The sequence below is a fragment of the Tyto alba genome, unplaced genomic scaffold (assembly GCF_018691265.1).
Source record: "Tyto alba isolate M040663 unplaced genomic scaffold, T.alba_DEE_v4.0 Super-Scaffold_45, whole genome shotgun sequence".
NCBI classification, from domain to species: domain Eukaryota; kingdom Metazoa; phylum Chordata; class Aves; order Strigiformes; family Tytonidae; genus Tyto; species Tyto alba.
The window spans coordinates 35,537,086-35,556,460 of record NW_024881321.1 but is presented as its reverse complement, the minus strand read 5'-3'; the positions used below and the strand labels follow the sequence as shown (position 1 = coordinate 35,556,460).

The following is a 19,375-nucleotide window of genomic DNA, read 5'->3' as shown; positions in this document are numbered from 1 at the left end:
ACACAGAATCTCTCTTAGACAATGCTAAGAGTCACTAATAAACTACTAATTATCACAAATTAACCAGTAATAACAAGCTGGCCTAAATGGGTTATACACTACTACTTAGTTGTTTAAATAAAATGGAAATAAAGGTGAAAGATTGTTCTATAAACCTTGAGAGTAAACCCAGTGTTTAATATACCAATAAGCAGCAAAGCAAGTCTAGTTGTGCATCATTACCTGTGAGAGAAGAGCTGCCTGGTGAGCATAACCCTTTAGAATTAAATTCATTAGTAATTTAGTGCTGGTGGAAATGTTTTAGCTGTATTTGCTACTTACTGGAAGGCCAGGCTGTCCTGGTAAACCATCTAGTCCATCTCTGCCTGGAAAACCATCTTCACCTCTGATACCAGGCAGCCCCGGATCTCCTCGAATTCCTTTGGTGCCTAAAGAAGACCTTTCACTGTGAGACCAATCTCTCATCAAAAATATAAATAATAGCAAAATATATGTGATCTGAATTTTTACTCTACCTTTAGTAGTTATATAGAAAGAATCTCCCTTTTCTCCTTTTGGTCCAGGAAATCCATCCTGACCCGAAAATCCCTGGTGTTACATATATTGAAAAAAAGAAAAAAGAAACAGAACCACTGAAGTATCAAGATTTGCATTTCCACTATCCTGCTTTAAAAAAAAGTCTCCTTAAATTTTACTGCTTTCCAGTTACTTTCTGTGAATGATTTCCTCTTCAGTAATCCCATTTTTGTGCCTGAATCTTTATTCATATGCTCTAACTAGGACTAAGTTCTGTGTGGCATGGTAGGGGAGCTTCTGCATGAGGATGGAATTGGGAGAGCTGTGTCTTCCCATGAGCTAGAGTCCTGCAGACAACCGAAGCTGCAGAACTGCATTAGAGAAAACGTGGTAAATTCCTCAGTGTTAGACACTAATGAAAATGCTGTAAGCAACTCTTCATAACCATGGAAACAAAACTCAGGGTTATGTTGACCTGCAATTCCTCCTGCCCACCACTATAGAAGAGGACAGCCTCATAGCTGGCAGTGGATTTGTGATTCACAACACTGTTGTGGGGCTGAGAAGTAGCACTCTCTTCATTTACTGGAGACAAGAGCTTGGGCACAGGTTGATTAAGTGTCCCGCCCCAAACCACAGACGTGTGGGAAAAGTTTTGGTTAGAAGGAAGAGCTGGAGGTCCCTGGTCCAGCACAGCACTTGGAGCTAGAGCAGGCTGCTCAGGGCCTCGCCTAGTCAAGCTTTGAAAATCAAGAAGAGAGATTTCCTCTCTTGCAGAGGCAAACTGTGGTGAAGCTAAAGACCAGTCTGTGGCATTCCTGGTCCCTTGGGATAATTCAGAGTCCTCCTCCTGAACAGCCCATCCAAAAGTGGGACTGCTAGCTTCTGGCCAAGAGCCTTTCAATCACAGGACCAAACCCATGGCAGCTGCCAAGGCCCAAAGGCTACAGACTCATTTACCATAGAGTATTTTATGCCAGTTAGCTTTAGTTCTGAATAATTACATTAATGCTCATTAAAATACAAGCCAAGCATGTTAGCTTTTCCATAGCCTCCCCTTACTGATTTGCAGGGCAAACACTGAATGAAAGGGATGTATGTGGTGCATTTATTTTTTGTTTAAAATACCCCTGGTCCATATATTATTTAAAAGGGTGTGTTTTGCATCACTGCCTTTTACTGACATTCTCCAAGATTTTCTTGGGTAAAAAGCATGTGTGGAAACTGTATCTCAGCTGCAGGTCATCTCAACTGCAGTTTCATGCTTCTGTAAATCTAAAGGGGGAGATCAGGTTTGAGTATAAGGATCCTGTTTTACCTGGGCCATATTTGCAAACTGCATTTTACTGGTCAGTGAAGCCACATCTATACACCAGAGTAAAGATTTTTCTTCCGGATATTGCTTTTTGCAGGCCAAAAGAAATCTCAGGAACTTAATATAACACTGAATTATTTCACCAACAATATAACTGCAGAAATTGTCAGCAGTATTACTGCATTAGTAGTATGATGTTCACATTGCTATTTTTTTTGTTTTCAAGATTTAGATGTTGTGCAAAATGCAATTTATCACACAGGTTTTCAAAATGTTTTACAGCTGTTTCTAATTTATCTTTCTCCACAGAAAAAAATACCCCTTGCTTGAGATAAAATTTTATTTTCATTGCATTGATATAGATCTGATCTAGATTAAGTGTATTTGTTGTCTATATATGGAAATTGTTGAACAATATTATGGATTCACTTCTGCCTAAGAATATGGACCAAGAATATTTAAGCTAAATTGTTTTACTTTGAATCTGTTGCAGACCAAAAGCTGAGATAAAGTCAGGGCTTTGCTGCTGAGTGATATTTTGCTATGCTATGCTATGTCTGTATACGTCTCTACTACTGTCTGTTCTGCAGTAACTTAAATTCGGGGATGAAGATACTGAAATTCTTAATTTTAAAGGTAAAAAACCTTGCAGAACTTGCAAAATTTTAACCAAGGTTTCAACACTGAACTTTCTGAAAATATTTGTCAATTTCTTCATGACTTCTAGCAAGAACTTTTCATAAAAGTATTTTAAATTTTCAGCAACAAAAAGATCTATTTTTCCTGCTCTTCTTTGATAGCCACAATAAAGTTGAAGTTTATTTTAATTCTGAAAAATCCCAAACTTAAGCTAGTTGTGAGTGAGTTTGTTTTTTTGATGTTCAGAAAAGCCTAACGCACTAACTGAAAACATTATGTTTTCTCTGATATCTTTGCACCCTTCTAGGTGGTTAGGTCATACTCAGTACTACAGCTGCTTGAAGGGGTTCTGCCCAAAGACGTTTGTTTAGGTGGAAAGTGGACTTTGGATTACGTGGAAATCTTTCATTCTTCCCAAAACATTCTATTTTCACCTCCATCTTAGCAGCTTTTGGCTTTCAGTATTTTGTAGATAGAAATCTGAAAGCTATTGAAGTGGCACAAAAAGAAATAAATTGCACATTTTACCATTTTTCCATGGAGAACAGCTTGTTTTCCATGCTGCGCCCCCCTTCCCCTCCTCCCCCAGTAGGCTTACAAAACTGCAATAAAGAAAGAAGTATCTCACTTTTGGTCCAAGGTAGCCAGGAATACCATGTGGTCCTTGATCACCAGGTTCTCCTTTCCTCCCAGGCTGGCCAGGAGTTCCTGGGAAGCCAGGAGGACCAGGAGGGCCAGTAGAGCCCCTTCTGATTTCATCACCCAGCAGGCATTTACTACAATCCCCTTCTTCGCCTAAGGAATGGATTGGAAAGAGAAGAAAGAATGCTCTGTCACAATAAATAGATGTTCCGGCCATATCCATCTTATATATAGATTTGAGAATACTTGAGTAGTTTCTCAAATACCTGAGAAAATTACTTTTTTTTTTTTTTTTAATAAGAAAACAGCACAATGTTTCCTTGTTGTGTTAGTCCCAGATCAAATTCATCAGTCCCTGAGCATGTCATAGCTCAATAAACTCAGACTGAATACAGTAGGAGTTTCACACAATGCATAACATCAAATCATCTATTGAGTTATCTGTTATAACCTACCTTTAGGTCCTTTTAGTCCTCTTGGCCCAGGGAAACCTTGTATGCCAGATCTACCTGGCGTCCCCTCCTGTCCTTTTAATCCAAAGAGAGAACCTAGAAGTTCAATTAAACAAAAATATAAATTAATGTAGTGTAGATTCATTTTTATTCTCCTTCCTCCCTATTCCCTTGAGCTGCACTGCACCCGCCCTGTTCTGTTTCCCCTAATGTCATTTACTGTCTAACCCAGCCTGTTGCTGTCTACCCCCTGCTCTCTTCCTCTCTCCCTCTTCTCACAGCTTCCCACTCCTGTTCTCAGTAACTTCTGTCTGCTGTGGCAGATGATCCTTGCCATTCTTTGCTCTCTCTCCCCCTGAATTCCTTTGCTCCTCTCTCTCAGCACAACCTACTTTGCAGTTACCAAAGACCACCGTCTCTGGATCAGCTCCTGCACATCCTTTTCTCCACTCCTGCTCTTGCAGCGCAGTGCAGTGCTTTTCACAGGGGCACAGCACAATCTCAGTCAGAAGTGGCCTCTGGAGGCCACCTGGTACAACCCTCTGCTCAAAGCAGGGCCAACCTCAAAGTTACAGCATGTTGCTCGGGGCCTTGACCAGATGAGTACTTAGTATCTTCAAAGATGGAGAGTCTACAACCTCTCTGGGCAACCTGTTCCAGTGTCTGACCACCCTCCTGGTGAAAAAGCTTTTCCTAATATCTAAGCAGAACTTCCTTTGTTGCAGCTTGTGACCATTGGTTCTTGTCCTGTTGCTGTGCTTCTTAGTGAAGCATCTGGTTCCATTTTCCTTATGATCACCCGAGAGGCAGGGGAAGATAGCAGTAAGATTCCCCTTAGCTTTCTCTTCTCCAGGCTAAGGAAGAAATCTAGCTCTCTCAGACACTCCTTGACACTTATATCCCTCCCTCACCCCAAACCAGGCCTTCTTTTCTTTCAAATGTTGCCCAGGAATGTCTAAAATCCATGCAAACCTTTCCTTCACTGATGAGCATGCAACACTTGTCCTCTGTGTGTCCTCTCCACCACCCAATTCAATTTCATTCCCTCAATCTACTTTCTCACTTTGCCTTGCCAACAGCTATCTTTAAAATATGCAAAGATGTTCCTGTGAGTTCTCATCATCTCTCTTCATGCACTTACCAGGGGATCCAGCGGGACCAGGTGGACCACGGAGTCCTGGTGTGCCGTGCTTACCCGGAAACCCAGGCGGGCCCACCTGATAAGCAGGAGATCCTAATTCACCTTTCTCGCCTTTTGGTCCCATTTCTCCAGGTAAGCCTGGCTTATCCCCATCCGCTGAAACAGAACCAGGGAAGAATTTCAAAACAATTTCTTAACAACGCTGCTCAAAGAGCTGTAATGTAGCAGAATGGAAAGTTCACACAACTGCATCTAGCACTCAAGGAAAAATGGAGATATTTAGTATAGAGCAAAAATGGTAACTGCACTTTTCACTTGAGCAAATCAACAGCAGTTATTGAAGCAAGCCTTTGTCGTTATCTCTACTTCAGCTGTTTTCCTAGATCCCCATCGAGGACAAAGGAAAATGCTCCTGTTGGTTTTTGCTCTTGCAGTTAGCTATCTGCCACTCTGCACTGCATATTCCACAGTCCGCACATGTATTTCCACAACCCTGACCATGTATCAGTTAAAACTCACTATAAAGTTAAGCTGTTGAAACATGTGTTTCTGGGATATTACCGTCAGAGAATCCAGGAAGACCAGGCAGCCCACGATCTCCCTCTTCTCCTGGGTCTCCCTGTAGTCCAGAAAGACCTGGAAAGCCTGGATCACCTCTTGCACCTGAAAAATATCCCCGGTTCCACCAAACACATTAGTGTGATGTTGTTTGTGACTCATAAATGCTGACTTGTGATACACTGCAGGTTGCTCAATTCTTAAAAAGCAAAAATTAGGAACTTTAAGGGCTTCAAAATATGAGAATTCACAATCATTTCTTAAAGGTAGATTTAGAAATTCAAAACCCTGCTACCTCATACCCCCTCAGTCTGATTAAAGAAACATATCTGAGAGATTTCTGTAAAGCCCAGATACCTGGGAGTAAGCATGGTCTGTGACAGGAATGGTGTGGAGCTTCCAAGCCCAGGAAGAAGGAGAATATCCCTCAGGTCTTACTAATATGCTACCAGAGATACATTGCTCCTGGGAAGCACAGAAGACCAGCTCTCTGAGGAGAGCCCCTCCTCTTCCTACAAGAAGTTGCCATTATAACAGACGTATGATATGTGAGCTTTCCCCTGATCCTCAGTACCAAAAGCATCTGCCTGAGCCCAACTACTGTCTGCTGAGAGTACCCTGCTCTTGTTGAAGGTCAGTGATACTAGAGGATGTCTGGCATATCCAGCCCCCTGCCTCCTTCCTCCCCTCTCTACACAGTCTCTCCTTCTCCTAAAAGCCTGGCAGGGTATTCAGGGTGATTTAAACAATGTGTTGTGCCTCTTGCCCCCTTTCTCTATGAGGAAGGGAACCATTCATTATTAGACTCCTTGGCTTTCAGTAAGACTAGTAAACTCAATGGTATGAGGACACAGGCTGGGGAAATGGCATGTGATCATCCTTGTTGTTTGTTGGCATCTTCCCTGGAATAGTTTTGGCCTTGGCAAACTGATATCACCTTCTATATTTTTCTAGTCTGGCCAGCCAGAGCCACCAGAGACCTGCAGGACCGCTGGCAGGGGGTGCTACAAGCTTAGTGAAAAGATCGCAAAGAAAATGTGTCAATTTAGAAAAGGAAAAAAAAAATAATACTCCTATTTCTCAAGGCTTTTTTAATGTTGTGCATTTTTTTTTTCCCTAAATATTGGATTGTAGGAATGTTCTCTGCTGCGCTGCCATTGCTGCTCTTTATCCAGCTCTGAAACAAGACGCAGGAGACAGACTCTCCAATTCTTCCTTTCACTGGACAACAAAGTCACAAGCTTTTTTGCTTGTTTCCTCTCTGTGGATGCAGGAATGCATAGATGCCTTTTGTATAGAAATCCAGCTTCAGCAGGAGAGACAAAGAAGCCATCTGCCTGCAAAATGTGATTAGGGCACTCTTTCAGAAGGCAATTATATCTTATAGAATGGTTTAGCAAACCAGTTTTTTAAGGAGTTGAATTCTCAGGATTTCATGCTTCTGATCTACGTAGAAGGTAGAAAAATGCAGCTAGGATAAGCAATATAAGGAAAGAAGACGTACCTTTCCTTGGGATGCGGGAAGGAAAATAGGAAACTGGTCCTGGAGGACCGATCTCGCCTGGTTCCCCCTGTTAACAGAAGTTGATGTATCACATCTAAGCACATTATTCTAGAGAATTTCTTTTAAAATCAAAAGGTATGACCAGAAAACACAAAGAAAAAAACTTTCAAAAGCAGAGACATGACTTTCAAGAAATCTCAGCGATTTCAAGCTAACAAACCACATAACTGGCTCTACCACGATGGCAAACACAATTGTTATTACCTGACAGAAACTAAAAGAAAGCAAAATAACATCTGGTTTACTGCTCCCAGCAAATGAAAGTAAAGCAGTACCTTGCTTCCCCTAGGACCATAGCCACCTGGTGGACCATCAAATCCTGGAAAACCCTGTAACACGAATGAAAATAATCAATTGACTTTTCCTTTATTAGAGAAAAAATAAAATGTATGTAGCATCTGGCATCCTCCAATTTTAGTGTGAAATCTGTGCAACTGAGTTGAGCAGTTTGTGTCCCTGGGGTGTAGTGATTCAGGTAATACCATGAAGTCTCCTTGTGTTTTGATGTTCCATCTCTTGGACCAAGCCTAACTCCTGTCAAAGGCCAAAGGGACCTGCCAGTGAGATCTGCCGTGGTGCAGGCTCTGTCACCCCTGGCAGCGGTGCAGATGGAAGAAGCACCTACACTCATACTGTCCCATGGAGGCTGCAGGATGTGGGAGGAGAAAGGGGATCCCCGCCGTGCCAGTTGACCCTAAAACATGTGGGCCAGGCTGCAAGAACACACCAACCTGCTGCAAGAAGACTAAACAAGTCTGAATCATTATGAGCGGAAATTTTTTCACTGGAATGCAAACAGCAAACAGCAAAATAGCACTGAAGTGCATAGGCCCTTTTTGCTGTTTTCAAGGCAGCTGGAGGCTGTTTGGCCAGATAGGGGCTCCCCAGCTCAATGAGAAGAACTCAGAACCAGTCCTGAAGGCTCCCATACCCAACTGTCCCACCCCTGAGTATGCTGTATTCCAGAGAAAATTTTTCATCCCTACCCCACCAAATATTATAATATTTAAGGTCCTGCCCACTTCACTCTTTGAAAAGGTTTGAAATACAAAGCATGTGTGGTAAAACATGGTACATCCTATCACATGAGAGTGTATTTCAGCTGCTGGGGGTGCACAGATTTCAGTGATGCTCATACAGAAGAGATGACCTTTTTGTGTGCTTTATTCAACTCTTGGACAACTTTTGTTCTCTGCAGAAAATGTTCATATGTACTCTGGAAAAAGATTAGTGTTAAAAAGGTGAGGTCTCAGTAGAAAACAGTGGGCAGGCCATCAACCGATACCAATTAACACAGTTTCACTGAAACCAGTAGATTTGTATAATTTATGCTAGTTAGATTATTAGTCAACTTTTTAAAAATTCAGCATCTCCTGAGTTTCACAGTGGGTAAAACTCCTACACAAATCTTGAATGTTAGTAACCAGCTCTGTAAGTCACTTACACAGTTTTGAAGCACTACAAATATCACAGCTCTCATCAAGATGCCACAAACGATCGCATGCTTCAGAGACGGTTCCATAATGGCAACTGCACATCACACCATCAGAAAAGGAGCCTCTTGAGTATCAGGTGTAAAATGTCTTTACACTAGGTGGAGCTGGTGGTCTAAAAGTGAAGCCAGCAGCTTCCTAATTAACTGTGACTTCATCTGTGTGCAGGCAGGAGTTAACCATCCTTCTTTCTTAAGAATCAAACGACTCGAAAAACAACAAAAAAGGTGGTGGTTGTGAACAGCACATTGAGTAGGCTGTCCCCTCTCATACACGCATTATACAGTGATGCTCCATCCAAAGCAATGCACCTTCCACTAAAGTTGTTGCCAAGATTCACCCTCAATAAGGGTAAACCCCTGACCATTTCTGACTGGAGCATGAACCTATGTTAAGGTCAGCCAGTGGGCTTTAATGGGTTTTGCATCAGCCTCTCCACATGCGTATTACTGATAGCATATTCCCTTCCACAACACCAGGCTTTGTGATTGGACCGAATATCTATGCAAATGTTACTTTTCATATTTCATGTACTTCCATGTCCCATGTGTTTCATGTTATTTTTGTTATGCCTTGGTGGCAGGACAAATCCTTAAACATCTAAGGATGAAGAAGCATGGAAAAGTCATGCATCCCACAGCTATTTGAATACCTCATGGAAGTGATTTCTAACGCTGACTGAAGAAGTCTTTTTCTGAGACCAAACAGAAAGCATGAGCTCTTCTCTGTCTGACAGAATGCTATTTCAAATATTTGGGTGTGTTTCCTTGGGGACAGAGATTCAACTGGTATATTTATCAGTTTAATTCTCTTCTTCTTTTGTGATATTCAAGATAACTGTACATCTCAACCACATCTGCAGAAAGCTATTCCAAAAAGTAAGTTTCTGCATGTAGGAAGAAAATCACAGAAATCATGATCGCAGTAATAAGAACAATGAAAATGACACCTCCCCATAGTGCTCTTAAAACAGGCTCATGTTTTAAGCAAAACAGGCTTTAATTATAGAGCTATTTTTTTTTTTCTTGCTGATGAGAAAAATGACTGACCCAAAATTCCAGTGGTGGATGAAGCCAGATGATATTTGTTAGAATACAGCTGGTGTAATTACAGGCAGAATTTGTCCCCTACTGTTTGCTTTTCTGACAGACTGTCTACATATGTGTTAGAAACAAGTCTTGTATGAAATACTCACTCTTTCTCCACTGAGTCCTGGAAAACCATTGATGCCGGGCAGTCCCTATGAATAATAAAATGAAACAATAAAATTATTAAAATACAGTGACATCCTAACATCCTAATAGTTAAGAACCATTATTATTTTTTAGATAAAATAAATCTGACAGCTTGGAACTGTAACACTATCGGTCAGAGTTCAGATACTTTTTCAGTGAGATTTGTATATGGTATAAACAGAACAGGTCTGAAATCTAATACGGTATTTCATTTTTATCTTTTAATAAATACATTGTAAATTGACCATGAAGATTTTAAAGTTGGCTGATATTTTAAAAAAATATTTGCTGAGTACTGTTCTCACTCTGTTTAAGTACTTTCAAAACACTGCCCCCAAAAAAAGCATCCATAGATGTTACAAGGTAGTAATATTTAAATTAGCTTTTTTTCTGAGGTCACAAGTAACTGGAGCCAAACTCATGTTTGTTAACCATGGTCTGAAGAGAGCTAAGATGGAAACTGTGAAATACGTCTGTGCTGAGGATCAGGACAGTAGCTGTGGTTAGGGAACACAGCTTTAGGTAACAGATGCACAAGGCTTCCCAATGATGGTATAGTGGTACCTCTGTGTCCTGTGGGGCCCTCTTCCCACTACCACTTCAAAATGGCCTTTTCACTTTTCTATATCAGGCAGTTCAGAGCTGGCCACAACCTGGTGGTCTGAAGAACTATAATTTCTATAGTTTGTTAATCTGTGTTTTGTTCCCAAAGGCAAACTCTGTGCTTGGATTTGCACATTCAGCTGGGTGAATTTTACCTTTAATGAGTGACTCACCCTTTGTCCTGGGAAGCCCATTACCCCTTCTTCACCTTTTTCAGGAGTATAGAGAAGTACACCCTAGGAAACATTACAAGTCAGTTCAACATATTTCTTCATTATGTGCAAAAAAATTGTAACACTGTTTTATAAAAGCTGAACAGGAAGAAAACACCATTATAGCACATGGAGGATCTAATAATAGCTGCATGTGAAAAAACTGCAGTCCTTAAAATTAAGTGTAACATGCTTGCTTCATTACAATAGCAGGATCAGACCATTAGAGAGAGGACAGGGTTTCCCTCCTATCATCTCCTTCTTTATTTCTTCTGTGGCTGCCACCCTGAAGAAGAGCCAAAGCAATTGTTCAGTTATACAACCAATTAAGAAACTCAGCTTATGCGCCCAAACTGTAGCTTGAGAGAGCTACTTGGCAAACACAGGCATGATGCTATCCATCCTACTATAAAAAACATAAAAGGGAGAAACACATCCCCTTTTGCTACATCAGGATAAAATTTTACCATTTTCCTAATGTAGTCAACAAAATTCTACATGTGTGAAATCTGACCAACAGCTGAAGAACTGGCCAGCAATTGCACACAGAGGGAATCAGGGCTCACACTGCGACCTTCTCCCATAACCTTGTGGAGAAGCTGACCAGACCATCTGAGAAAATAAAGCTCTGCAAAATGCTCAGTGAGGCATCCCTAATTGGTAAAGACTGTATCTTAAACCACTCTGAGAAGTAAAAAGGAACCACTCAATTGCAAAGCTATTTAGAGAGTCTAGAGGTTGCCTGTGAGTTAACTAAACCACATTCAGTCAAGCCTGGTTGACAGCTCTAAATGATACAGCAACACATGGGATTACGGTCCACTTACTCGACAGACTTAATGACCAATGAGACCAAAAGTCTGTATGTGCTAGAGAGTAGACTGAGAACGATTAAGAAAATTTCCATATATACTTACTTAATGAAATCTAGTGGAATTTTTAAACACAGATCAGCAGCAGTAAAGAGATTTATTAATAGTTAAAGCTAAAATTAAAAAGCATGTTGGGGAAAATCTTATTTTGGTAAACCAGTAAGAGAACGACTGATTGCACTGTAAAGTGATTACATGGCATGTTGTTCAGTTTTTCCAAAGCATCAGAACTACTGTCTCTGCTTATGTTGCTCCATATCTATATTGCATCATTTCAATGAAGAATGCACCTTCAGTATTAACTCCAATATTACTATTTGTCTTTGTTCTTCTCCACTTGACTTACTGGAATTCCAGCTTCCCCTTTTTGTCCAGGTTCTCCTCTTTCACCCTAACAATAAAGAAAAAGTATTCAGATATGTTAGGCATTTCCATTTACATTTCAATAACCTTTCTACAACAGAAAGCGACAAATGTTTATCAAGACACCACTCTTTTGCTGTTCTTTATTCATACACTTGTCATATGAAATTAAAGTTTTCATAAGAAATTTTAAAAGTTGTTTTTTTTAAAGAATATTTGATAATTTTTCTGAAAGAGTTTCTAGGAATGTGAACATCTCAGGTTGTTTCCAGGCTTGTTCATGAGTTGTCTGGGTGGTGAGAGCCTATAAATAAATGTACATTCTCCCATTTTTACCCACTGATTACCTATGAATTGTCTGACCAAAAGTAACAGTTCCTATTAGGATGGGAGAAATCATAGCCTAAAGTCTACTCACTATATTGACAATATCTCCACTGAATATAAAGGCTCTCCAGGTAAGTGGCTCATACATGAACATCTCGGTTAGTCATGGAAATCCTAACACATATGTTACTTAATGAAGACTGCAAACAGTCAAAGGCATTTTTAGATCTTTCAGTGTCATACCACTTTACCTATTTTACTGCAGAAATTGCATGAGCCACATGAACTTTCTGACTTCAAATCTGGGATGAAAAACTACTGGTCTGGAGGTTGGTTTCTGATGCAGAATATATGCATACAGGGTATGAGTACCTCTCCTTCCAGCAAGAAGCAACAGATGAGAATAAACTGCACCTTGCTGTTGAGGATTTCTGCAATACGTATGAACAAGCCTTAATTGTTAGTATACAAATATCTGCACCATATAGATAAGTTATATCAACAAACACAGTAATTCAGATAGCTTCCCTAAAGATAGGCTTCTTTTACAGGAAGAACATTTCACTCACTGTTATGAAAAACAAGACATTGAATTTCTCAGCAAGTATTTCTGCTTGTAAAATGAGAAGATGTGAGTGATGGCCAGTAGTTGTATACTTAAACAAAAAGAACAAGTTTGCCTTAGGCACCTCTAGTCTGTGAGAAGTGCTTTCTGAATGACTTTAGCCACCACAGTTTCAATAACTTCTTAATGATCCAAGCTATGGGAAAGTAGCAGATTTCTCTTTTGATATACTAAAGTTTTCTAAGTACTATATACAAAAGCACATTTGTACAATATTTTAGTTTTGGTATGGCGGAGCTCTTAGTTCCTTGTGTATTTTGGCAGAATACCCTGGTAGTTACCTTGTGTTTGTCAGAGGGGACACCCATCAATTCTCTTGTAGGAAGCCCAGGTGGACCTGGAGGACCTGGAGGGCCCTGAAGGAAAAGCATATGGGTACATTTACTAACAGTTATAATACCTTGCCAAGTTGGTGATCAGCACAGCATCTAAGGAACTGCAACAAAAGGAGCAATGCAGATTTGCCCCTGCTAGGGGCATGGTTCTAAGCCTCTGAAGAAACTGGCAGCAAGATAGATTTGTTTTTTGCTGGGACAAACATATCAAAACTTGCTCTTGCTATGTATGTTTCCAGAATGACAGTAAAGATGATCACTTTCTCTGAAGTGGTCTGACTCTACAGATTTCAGAAGGGTTACCTCTGTGCTGGTATAAATGAAGGCACAGCTAGACCTAGACATGTAGAAGTTAGTTCAGCAATGACATTTCATTATGGAGATTATCACTACTTTCAAAGCTATACTTGTTTGCTTTTCTCTTATAATTACATAATATAATTACCAGTTAATAGAGCATTTAAAATAGGTTCCTTTATGAATAGGAAATAACAACAACTTGTCCTTTAGAAGTGATATTAATTTATTAGCTTTCCTTTACCTGTTCACCTTTTTCTCCATAGAATCCAAGGCCCCTGTTGCCCTGCAAAAACAATAGATCAAGATTTACTGAGTGTACAACTCAGTTTTCTAATGTAAAATTAAAATTTAAACATGCTTAAATGACTTTTCAGGCTTACACGTCTGTAGGACACCACTGAAGAACTGCAATCAAATAATAGTCTAAGTTTACCTCAAAGTATTTTTATAGGTTTAGAAGTATTTTTATAGACCCAAACATTCAGAAAGACAACTCTAATTAAAATCTCATGCTACCAGTGCTTCTTACAACAGACTTTGAGTCATTCACTGAGTAATGTCGTGAAAAGATCAAGTATTTCTTTTGCAAGTTTTTTAATAACACTGAATGTTAAATAAAAATACCTAAGTGGGCTGGAACAATGAACTTATATATTTTTTCCACTAAGATATAAATGAATATTGTAAAGACTGCAAGGATTCTCTGTTCATGGGAAGCTACTGTGACTACAGTAGCAAATTAAATCTGGCTCTAGAACTGGTTTAATCTTCTCAGGGTAGGCGATCCCAGTGTAAGATTAACTTCTCATGGTATTCAGCCAACACATAAGGTCTTGTGCTACACAGCCTTTGGTGCAGCCTGTGGTTCTTTATTTTACTGCCTTCAAGTGGGTCTTGGATAAACTTCAGTAACACAAAATCAACATAAACAACTCTGACACAAAGACTTACTTGTGGTCCTGGTGGTCCTGGGGGCCCTGGTGGTCCCTGGGGAAACACAATAAGGGGGAACAAGTTACTTGTTGCTTTCTAATTCAATGCACGCAGAAGGTCAGTCACTTTATGTCTGAAATACAGGTGTGTATTTAGAAGGCAGCATATTCCTCAGCATTCAATGCGCTGTCCTCATTGTATGTCCTCACTTCTGAAAAATACCCTCTTAAATCACATCATAATCTTTCCTAACAAAGTAACGGTCTCCCAGATTAGGTCTAATGAAATCCCATTTTTATTTCAAGTAATAGGAACTTGTGCTTTTGGTTTCTGACTTAGTAACATTTTAAGCTCATATCTAAAGTTAAGAACATCTTTAAGTGCTTCACTCGACTGGTGCCTTGGTACTGCATCCGTCTGTAAAGGGAGTTGAACGACCATATGCATCTCAGATTATCTATTTGGTATTGTACAGAGTTAAATCAAAGGAAGATGGTAGGACGTGAAACTAACAGGAAAAAAAGCTGCCAGAGTCTTACAAGAAGAGCAGCAGGAAAGCCATTAATTGGAGAGACAACCTGCCTTGCTTGCTTTGGACAGATATAGTAGTTAATGGGCTCCAAAGGGCTCTACACATTAAAAAACCTGTCAAATGCAGAAAGGTGGGGTGAGTAAGAAGCATGAGCTGTTCAGAGAAGAAGATGGTGAACAAGAGGCACAGAAAAGAGACAGAACTGCAGACGGAACTGTCCACCTACTGAGCCCCGAAGGGGGTGTAACCACGTTATGCAAACCCAAGCCCAACCTGCAAGGAAAAGGTAGTAACAGGTGAAACCTGAATTTGTTAGGCATCTCTGCTTTGCTATGTACCTTTGTGTGCATGAACAGTAGGCTTGTTCTGGAAGAATTGCTTTTGAATCAGTTTTGGTTAGTCAAGCAGTCTGTAAACTGTTGCCTAATCTACTGGCCAGATGCCCTGTACAGGGCATCCCACTGCCTGGAGGCCCTGCAGGGACCAGGGGGAGCCATGCTTGTCTTTGTGCAGGATCTGGGACTTACAGAAGAGGAACGATGAAAACTCAGACTCCCAGGTCCCTCTCACAAGTGAGTCACAGGTTTAGAGACAGTAAATATAGTTGGATGTATTTTGTTAAGAGCTGGAGGTGGTGAGGGTCCACCCTCTCCGGAAGAGTGTTCAAAAGAGATGTTGCCAAGATGGCAACCAGAGGGATGTAGTCATGGGGCTCAGAAAATGTATGGTTCATAGCAATTCTAACATCCAAGACAGAGCACAGGGAATATAAGACATTGCAGGCTGGGTTCCTTTGTGAAGCTCATGAACTTAGTTGGTTCACTCTGGACGAAAAGTAAATAAAGGACTGAGGAGATTTCCCTTCAGGAAGACCCAAGGAGAAAGACAAGTTGCAGCTTACTCCAGATGATAAAACAGGCCACTACAAAAAATGAATTTTGGAAAGGCTTGGCATGATGTGGATTTAGTCCGAGAAATATATATATATATTTTTTTTTGGAAGGCAGGTGTCCCTGAAAACAGCTGTGAAGACTGTGTGTAAGAAGCCCTGAGTTAATATTTTTTTCCCCTCAAATCAGTGATGTAGAGCAGGTCTGAAGTGAATTTTGACAAAACAAACGAAAAAGAAAATGCTATAAAGTTGTCTTACAGGAAAATAAAACAAGCCTAAAAAAAACTAAACACATTGAATTTGAACATCTGCTTCTCACCCATAAAACTATTAACCACGGTAATAAGAAATGTAGAAAATGGTGTCTGGAGAGAACACAATCTTCCCGAAGAACTGTTCAACAACAGTTGTCAACATCAACGCTGTAAATGTTGATTTTGGAAAAATGACTGAAAATAGTTTTAAAATAAATTTGTATTCTAAATACTAATGAAGAATGTTACGTGGGAAGTGTGGAAAGCTAATATATGTATCATTTATGAGCAGAAAAGATAAACTATTTAGTTCCTGATATCTACGATGACTCCATGTAGGGGAATGCAGACTGGACAGAATTGAATAACCTTTACAAACAAGACTCTTTCAAGGAGGTTGACAAAATGCAATATAAATCAAAAGTCTATGGCAATACAAGGTGAAAGAGACTATTCCCCTTTTGGCAACATTCATACTTGTAGAATCACTGTCTCACAGTGCTTTTTAAAAGGTTTTTCATCCAAGGACACCTACTTGCTATTTCTAACCTGTTTTTTCTATCCATTTGCTAGGTTACAATCCAGCATAATGGAACTTGCTGATATAATTCTTCTGTTAGGTTAATTTTCTGCAGAACATATTTTAAATATACTTACTGGTCTTCCTCGCTCTCCTCGTGGACCAACGGGTCCTTGAATACCCAGTGTACCTGGAGGTCCCTTTAAATAAAAAAAAAAAAACAACAAACCATCAATTAACGTTGTTCCAATACCAGTTACTATTGAGGCTTTACAACATTCGCAGTAATACTACTTACCTGAAAACCATTGAACCCTGGATCCCCAGGTTCTCCCTAGAAAAACCAAAGAAGTAAAAAATGTAATACATACTAGCTACAAGGTTGAGTAAAATAGTTTTCTTACTCATTTTTTTTTCCCATTCAAAACCCTAATCATAGCATACAAGGCTACACAAACCCTTACATACAGATGCGTTCAATACAGGGGTTAAGATAACCGAATGTGGGCCACACAGATTTTGTACCGTCTATATATAGTATAGTTGCATGCAATACAGTAAGAGGGTGTAAGGTTGGCTAGGGAACTTAGGGATCCAAACTACAAGGCTGAAATGGACAACAGACCACATTTAATTATTTTTTGAAAAATCCTATCTAACCAGTGCCTTAATTAGGACTATAATCTTAGCTGAAATGTACAAACTCATTTGTTGCATGGGAATTACCGAATCATTTTGATTCTCTTCTGAGTCACTAAAAGCAGTTGGAACATACTGTTTTCAGTGACCACATATTTTAACTGCAGTACATGTTGAAATGTTTTTGGAAATTGGATCCAAAAATGCTTCAGCTCAAAGACCTTCCAATACCCATAAATAATGTGGTATTTGGTCCAGACACCTTCCATCATTTTGAATAGCATCTTATCTAGTTATTTTGAGTTTAGTTAACAGAATAATTTGTGGAACCAGGTACTTTCTGAAATGAATACAGGTGTCAGTATCCATCCTTAGCCAGAATATACTTGAGTAATTCTTAATTATTACTTAGTCATTCCTTAATCATTCCTAATTACTAACAAGTGCAGATTTTAAGAGTTTCTGAAAGGAAAAGAAGATTCTATTTAAAAATACAGGCAATTCACAAATAAATCCATAGAAAAACCTATTTTGGCATTCATCACTTTCACAAAATATACATAAACAATGTCAGCAGACACCTTCTGCGCTGAGTACAGCTCAGATGTAGCTTTGTACATAAATGTGTCACAATTTATACTCTAACAGCATAGATAACCCCTTATATTTATCTGATACCTTAAAATTATACAAGATTATACATATATGTATGAGAAAAAGCTACTAGTGATTACAGAACAAATTTTGAGGATTAGATATGGTAAAAGCACCCATAGGAATACTTGGCATTTAGTAAATAACTAAATAATATATTGAAGCATATTTTATCCCAAGTCAACCAAATTCCTTCATGAAAATTACACAGAAAGGATGCTAATATGAAATAGAATCATTCAATGGACAAAACTATGTCAAAAGAATGATTTTGCCATGCATGATACAAAGGTAGTCGATGAATAAAGAGGGTAATGCTTAAAGTACAGCATCTCCAGTGCCTCTGCAATCCACCTGCAGGCTGGAATTACTTGCAAATAACTGATTAGAGATTTTTTTCCCCTGGTTATCAGATAGGCTTTGCTGTAACCAGGGAAAGCAGAAGCTTCCTTGCAAAACCTATACAGAATTGAAGTAGGCCTCCTGGGACATAACTGTCAGAGCGTAAGAAAAATTAACTCTCCATCATCTGCTTGCAATACTGTTCTGAGCATGGATAACTCACAGGAATTACAGACGTACCCTGTATCGGCTTGCGATGTCCGGGGGCAGTATGTAGGGCTCCCCTTTCTGGCCTTTTGGACCTTGGACTCCCTGGAGGTGACCCAAAAAATACTAGAAGTAAGCTTTCGTATCATATATGTTAACACATAAACAGCGAAGAGCAATGAAAAACATTTCCTCGGGTTTTCATGAGTATATACACATACCACTGTTTAGAGGCAGAGATTATGCCTAGCTCTGGAAATTCATGGTTTAAAACCAAAGTGTAAACCCTCCCAGTACATAAAAAATGATTATTGCATCCTGGGAGAAGAACCCCCCCATTTCCCAGGAGTGGTATGATGGGGTAGCACCTCCTAGCTAGAGCAGCAGCTGCAGCTCCCCAGGGCTGACATGTGCCCTGGTAAATCCAGGAGCCCCACTGCTCACCTCAGCATGATCCTGTGTATGGCGCCATGGAAAGCCAATGCTTTGGCCATGGGGCAGGGAAGGAAAAGGTTACTTTCATCAGGAATTGTGAGTTTAATATTATTTTATCATTGCTGGATAAAGCTGTACAGGTTTTTCTGAAGTAATCTTTCCACAAGATCTATGTGACAGGTATAGCTCCGGGCAGACCTCTCAGCCCTGGCTGCAATTTAATAACTAATCAGAAGGCAGTGTGTCCATGGTAAGTACGCAAGGATACTCTGCCAGGCCAAAAGGGAGCTCCATTAACAGATGTCTCATTTGCTTCCAACACACATGCGAATGAAACTCACTTCATTAATGATCTTAGCTTCAGGTACTCACTTACAGCCAGACACTTACAATGGTACCAGGGAAACCAGAGAGTCCAGGAGTTCCCGAATCACCAGGGTCACCTACTGTCCCATTACAGCCATCATGACCCGGTTTCCCCCTTGATCCTGGCTGCCCTGGATGACCCTGTGGAGGAAAAAAAATAAGTGTTTATCAATCCATCTGTTTCTAGTTTTCCTTTTCCTGTAGTCACACAGCATTTAGACATTCTCACATTAAGCCCAAGGCTTGGATCCATGGGAAACTATGATTTTCAAAGACAGAAACAGACAGTGCCTTTTTTTAATATAGCTGCAGCTTGAACCAGATGCCCCAGACAGCATGAAAAAATGAGTAGTGAAGGACCTTTCAGAAAGGGTAGGAAAGCTATGTTCAATGCAGGCTCTGTTAAGCA

The 19,375-nt window shown here is 40.0% G+C and overlaps 1 protein-coding gene across 2 annotated transcripts in view; it reads right to left on the bottom strand.

Annotated features, from left to right (window-relative positions):
- Positions 1-19,375, bottom strand: part of COL4A2 (collagen type IV alpha 2 chain) — a 148,833-nt gene that overhangs the window by 34,066 nt on the left and 95,392 nt on the right. For both annotated transcript variants that reach the window (XM_042806020.1, XM_032997068.2), the window contains 18 exons: positions 18,991-19,107; positions 18,199-18,270; positions 16,622-16,657; positions 16,461-16,523; positions 14,144-14,179; positions 13,434-13,475; positions 12,839-12,913; positions 11,589-11,633; positions 10,332-10,394; positions 9,516-9,560; positions 7,103-7,156; positions 6,768-6,834; positions 5,267-5,368; positions 4,706-4,861; positions 3,568-3,660; positions 3,099-3,265; positions 516-588; positions 322-428 (listed from right to left, as the gene is read on the bottom strand). In XM_042806020.1, coding sequence (XP_042661954.1) covers positions 322-428; positions 516-588; positions 3,099-3,265; positions 3,568-3,660; positions 4,706-4,861; positions 5,267-5,368; positions 6,768-6,834; positions 7,103-7,156; positions 9,516-9,560; positions 10,332-10,394; positions 11,589-11,633; positions 12,839-12,913; positions 13,434-13,475; positions 14,144-14,179; positions 16,461-16,523; positions 16,622-16,657; positions 18,199-18,270; positions 18,991-19,107 — 1,413 coding nt within the window. The remainder of the gene's footprint in view (positions 1-321; positions 429-515; positions 589-3,098; positions 3,266-3,567; positions 3,661-4,705; positions 4,862-5,266; positions 5,369-6,767; positions 6,835-7,102; positions 7,157-9,515; positions 9,561-10,331; positions 10,395-11,588; positions 11,634-12,838; positions 12,914-13,433; positions 13,476-14,143; positions 14,180-16,460; positions 16,524-16,621; positions 16,658-18,198; positions 18,271-18,990; positions 19,108-19,375) is intronic.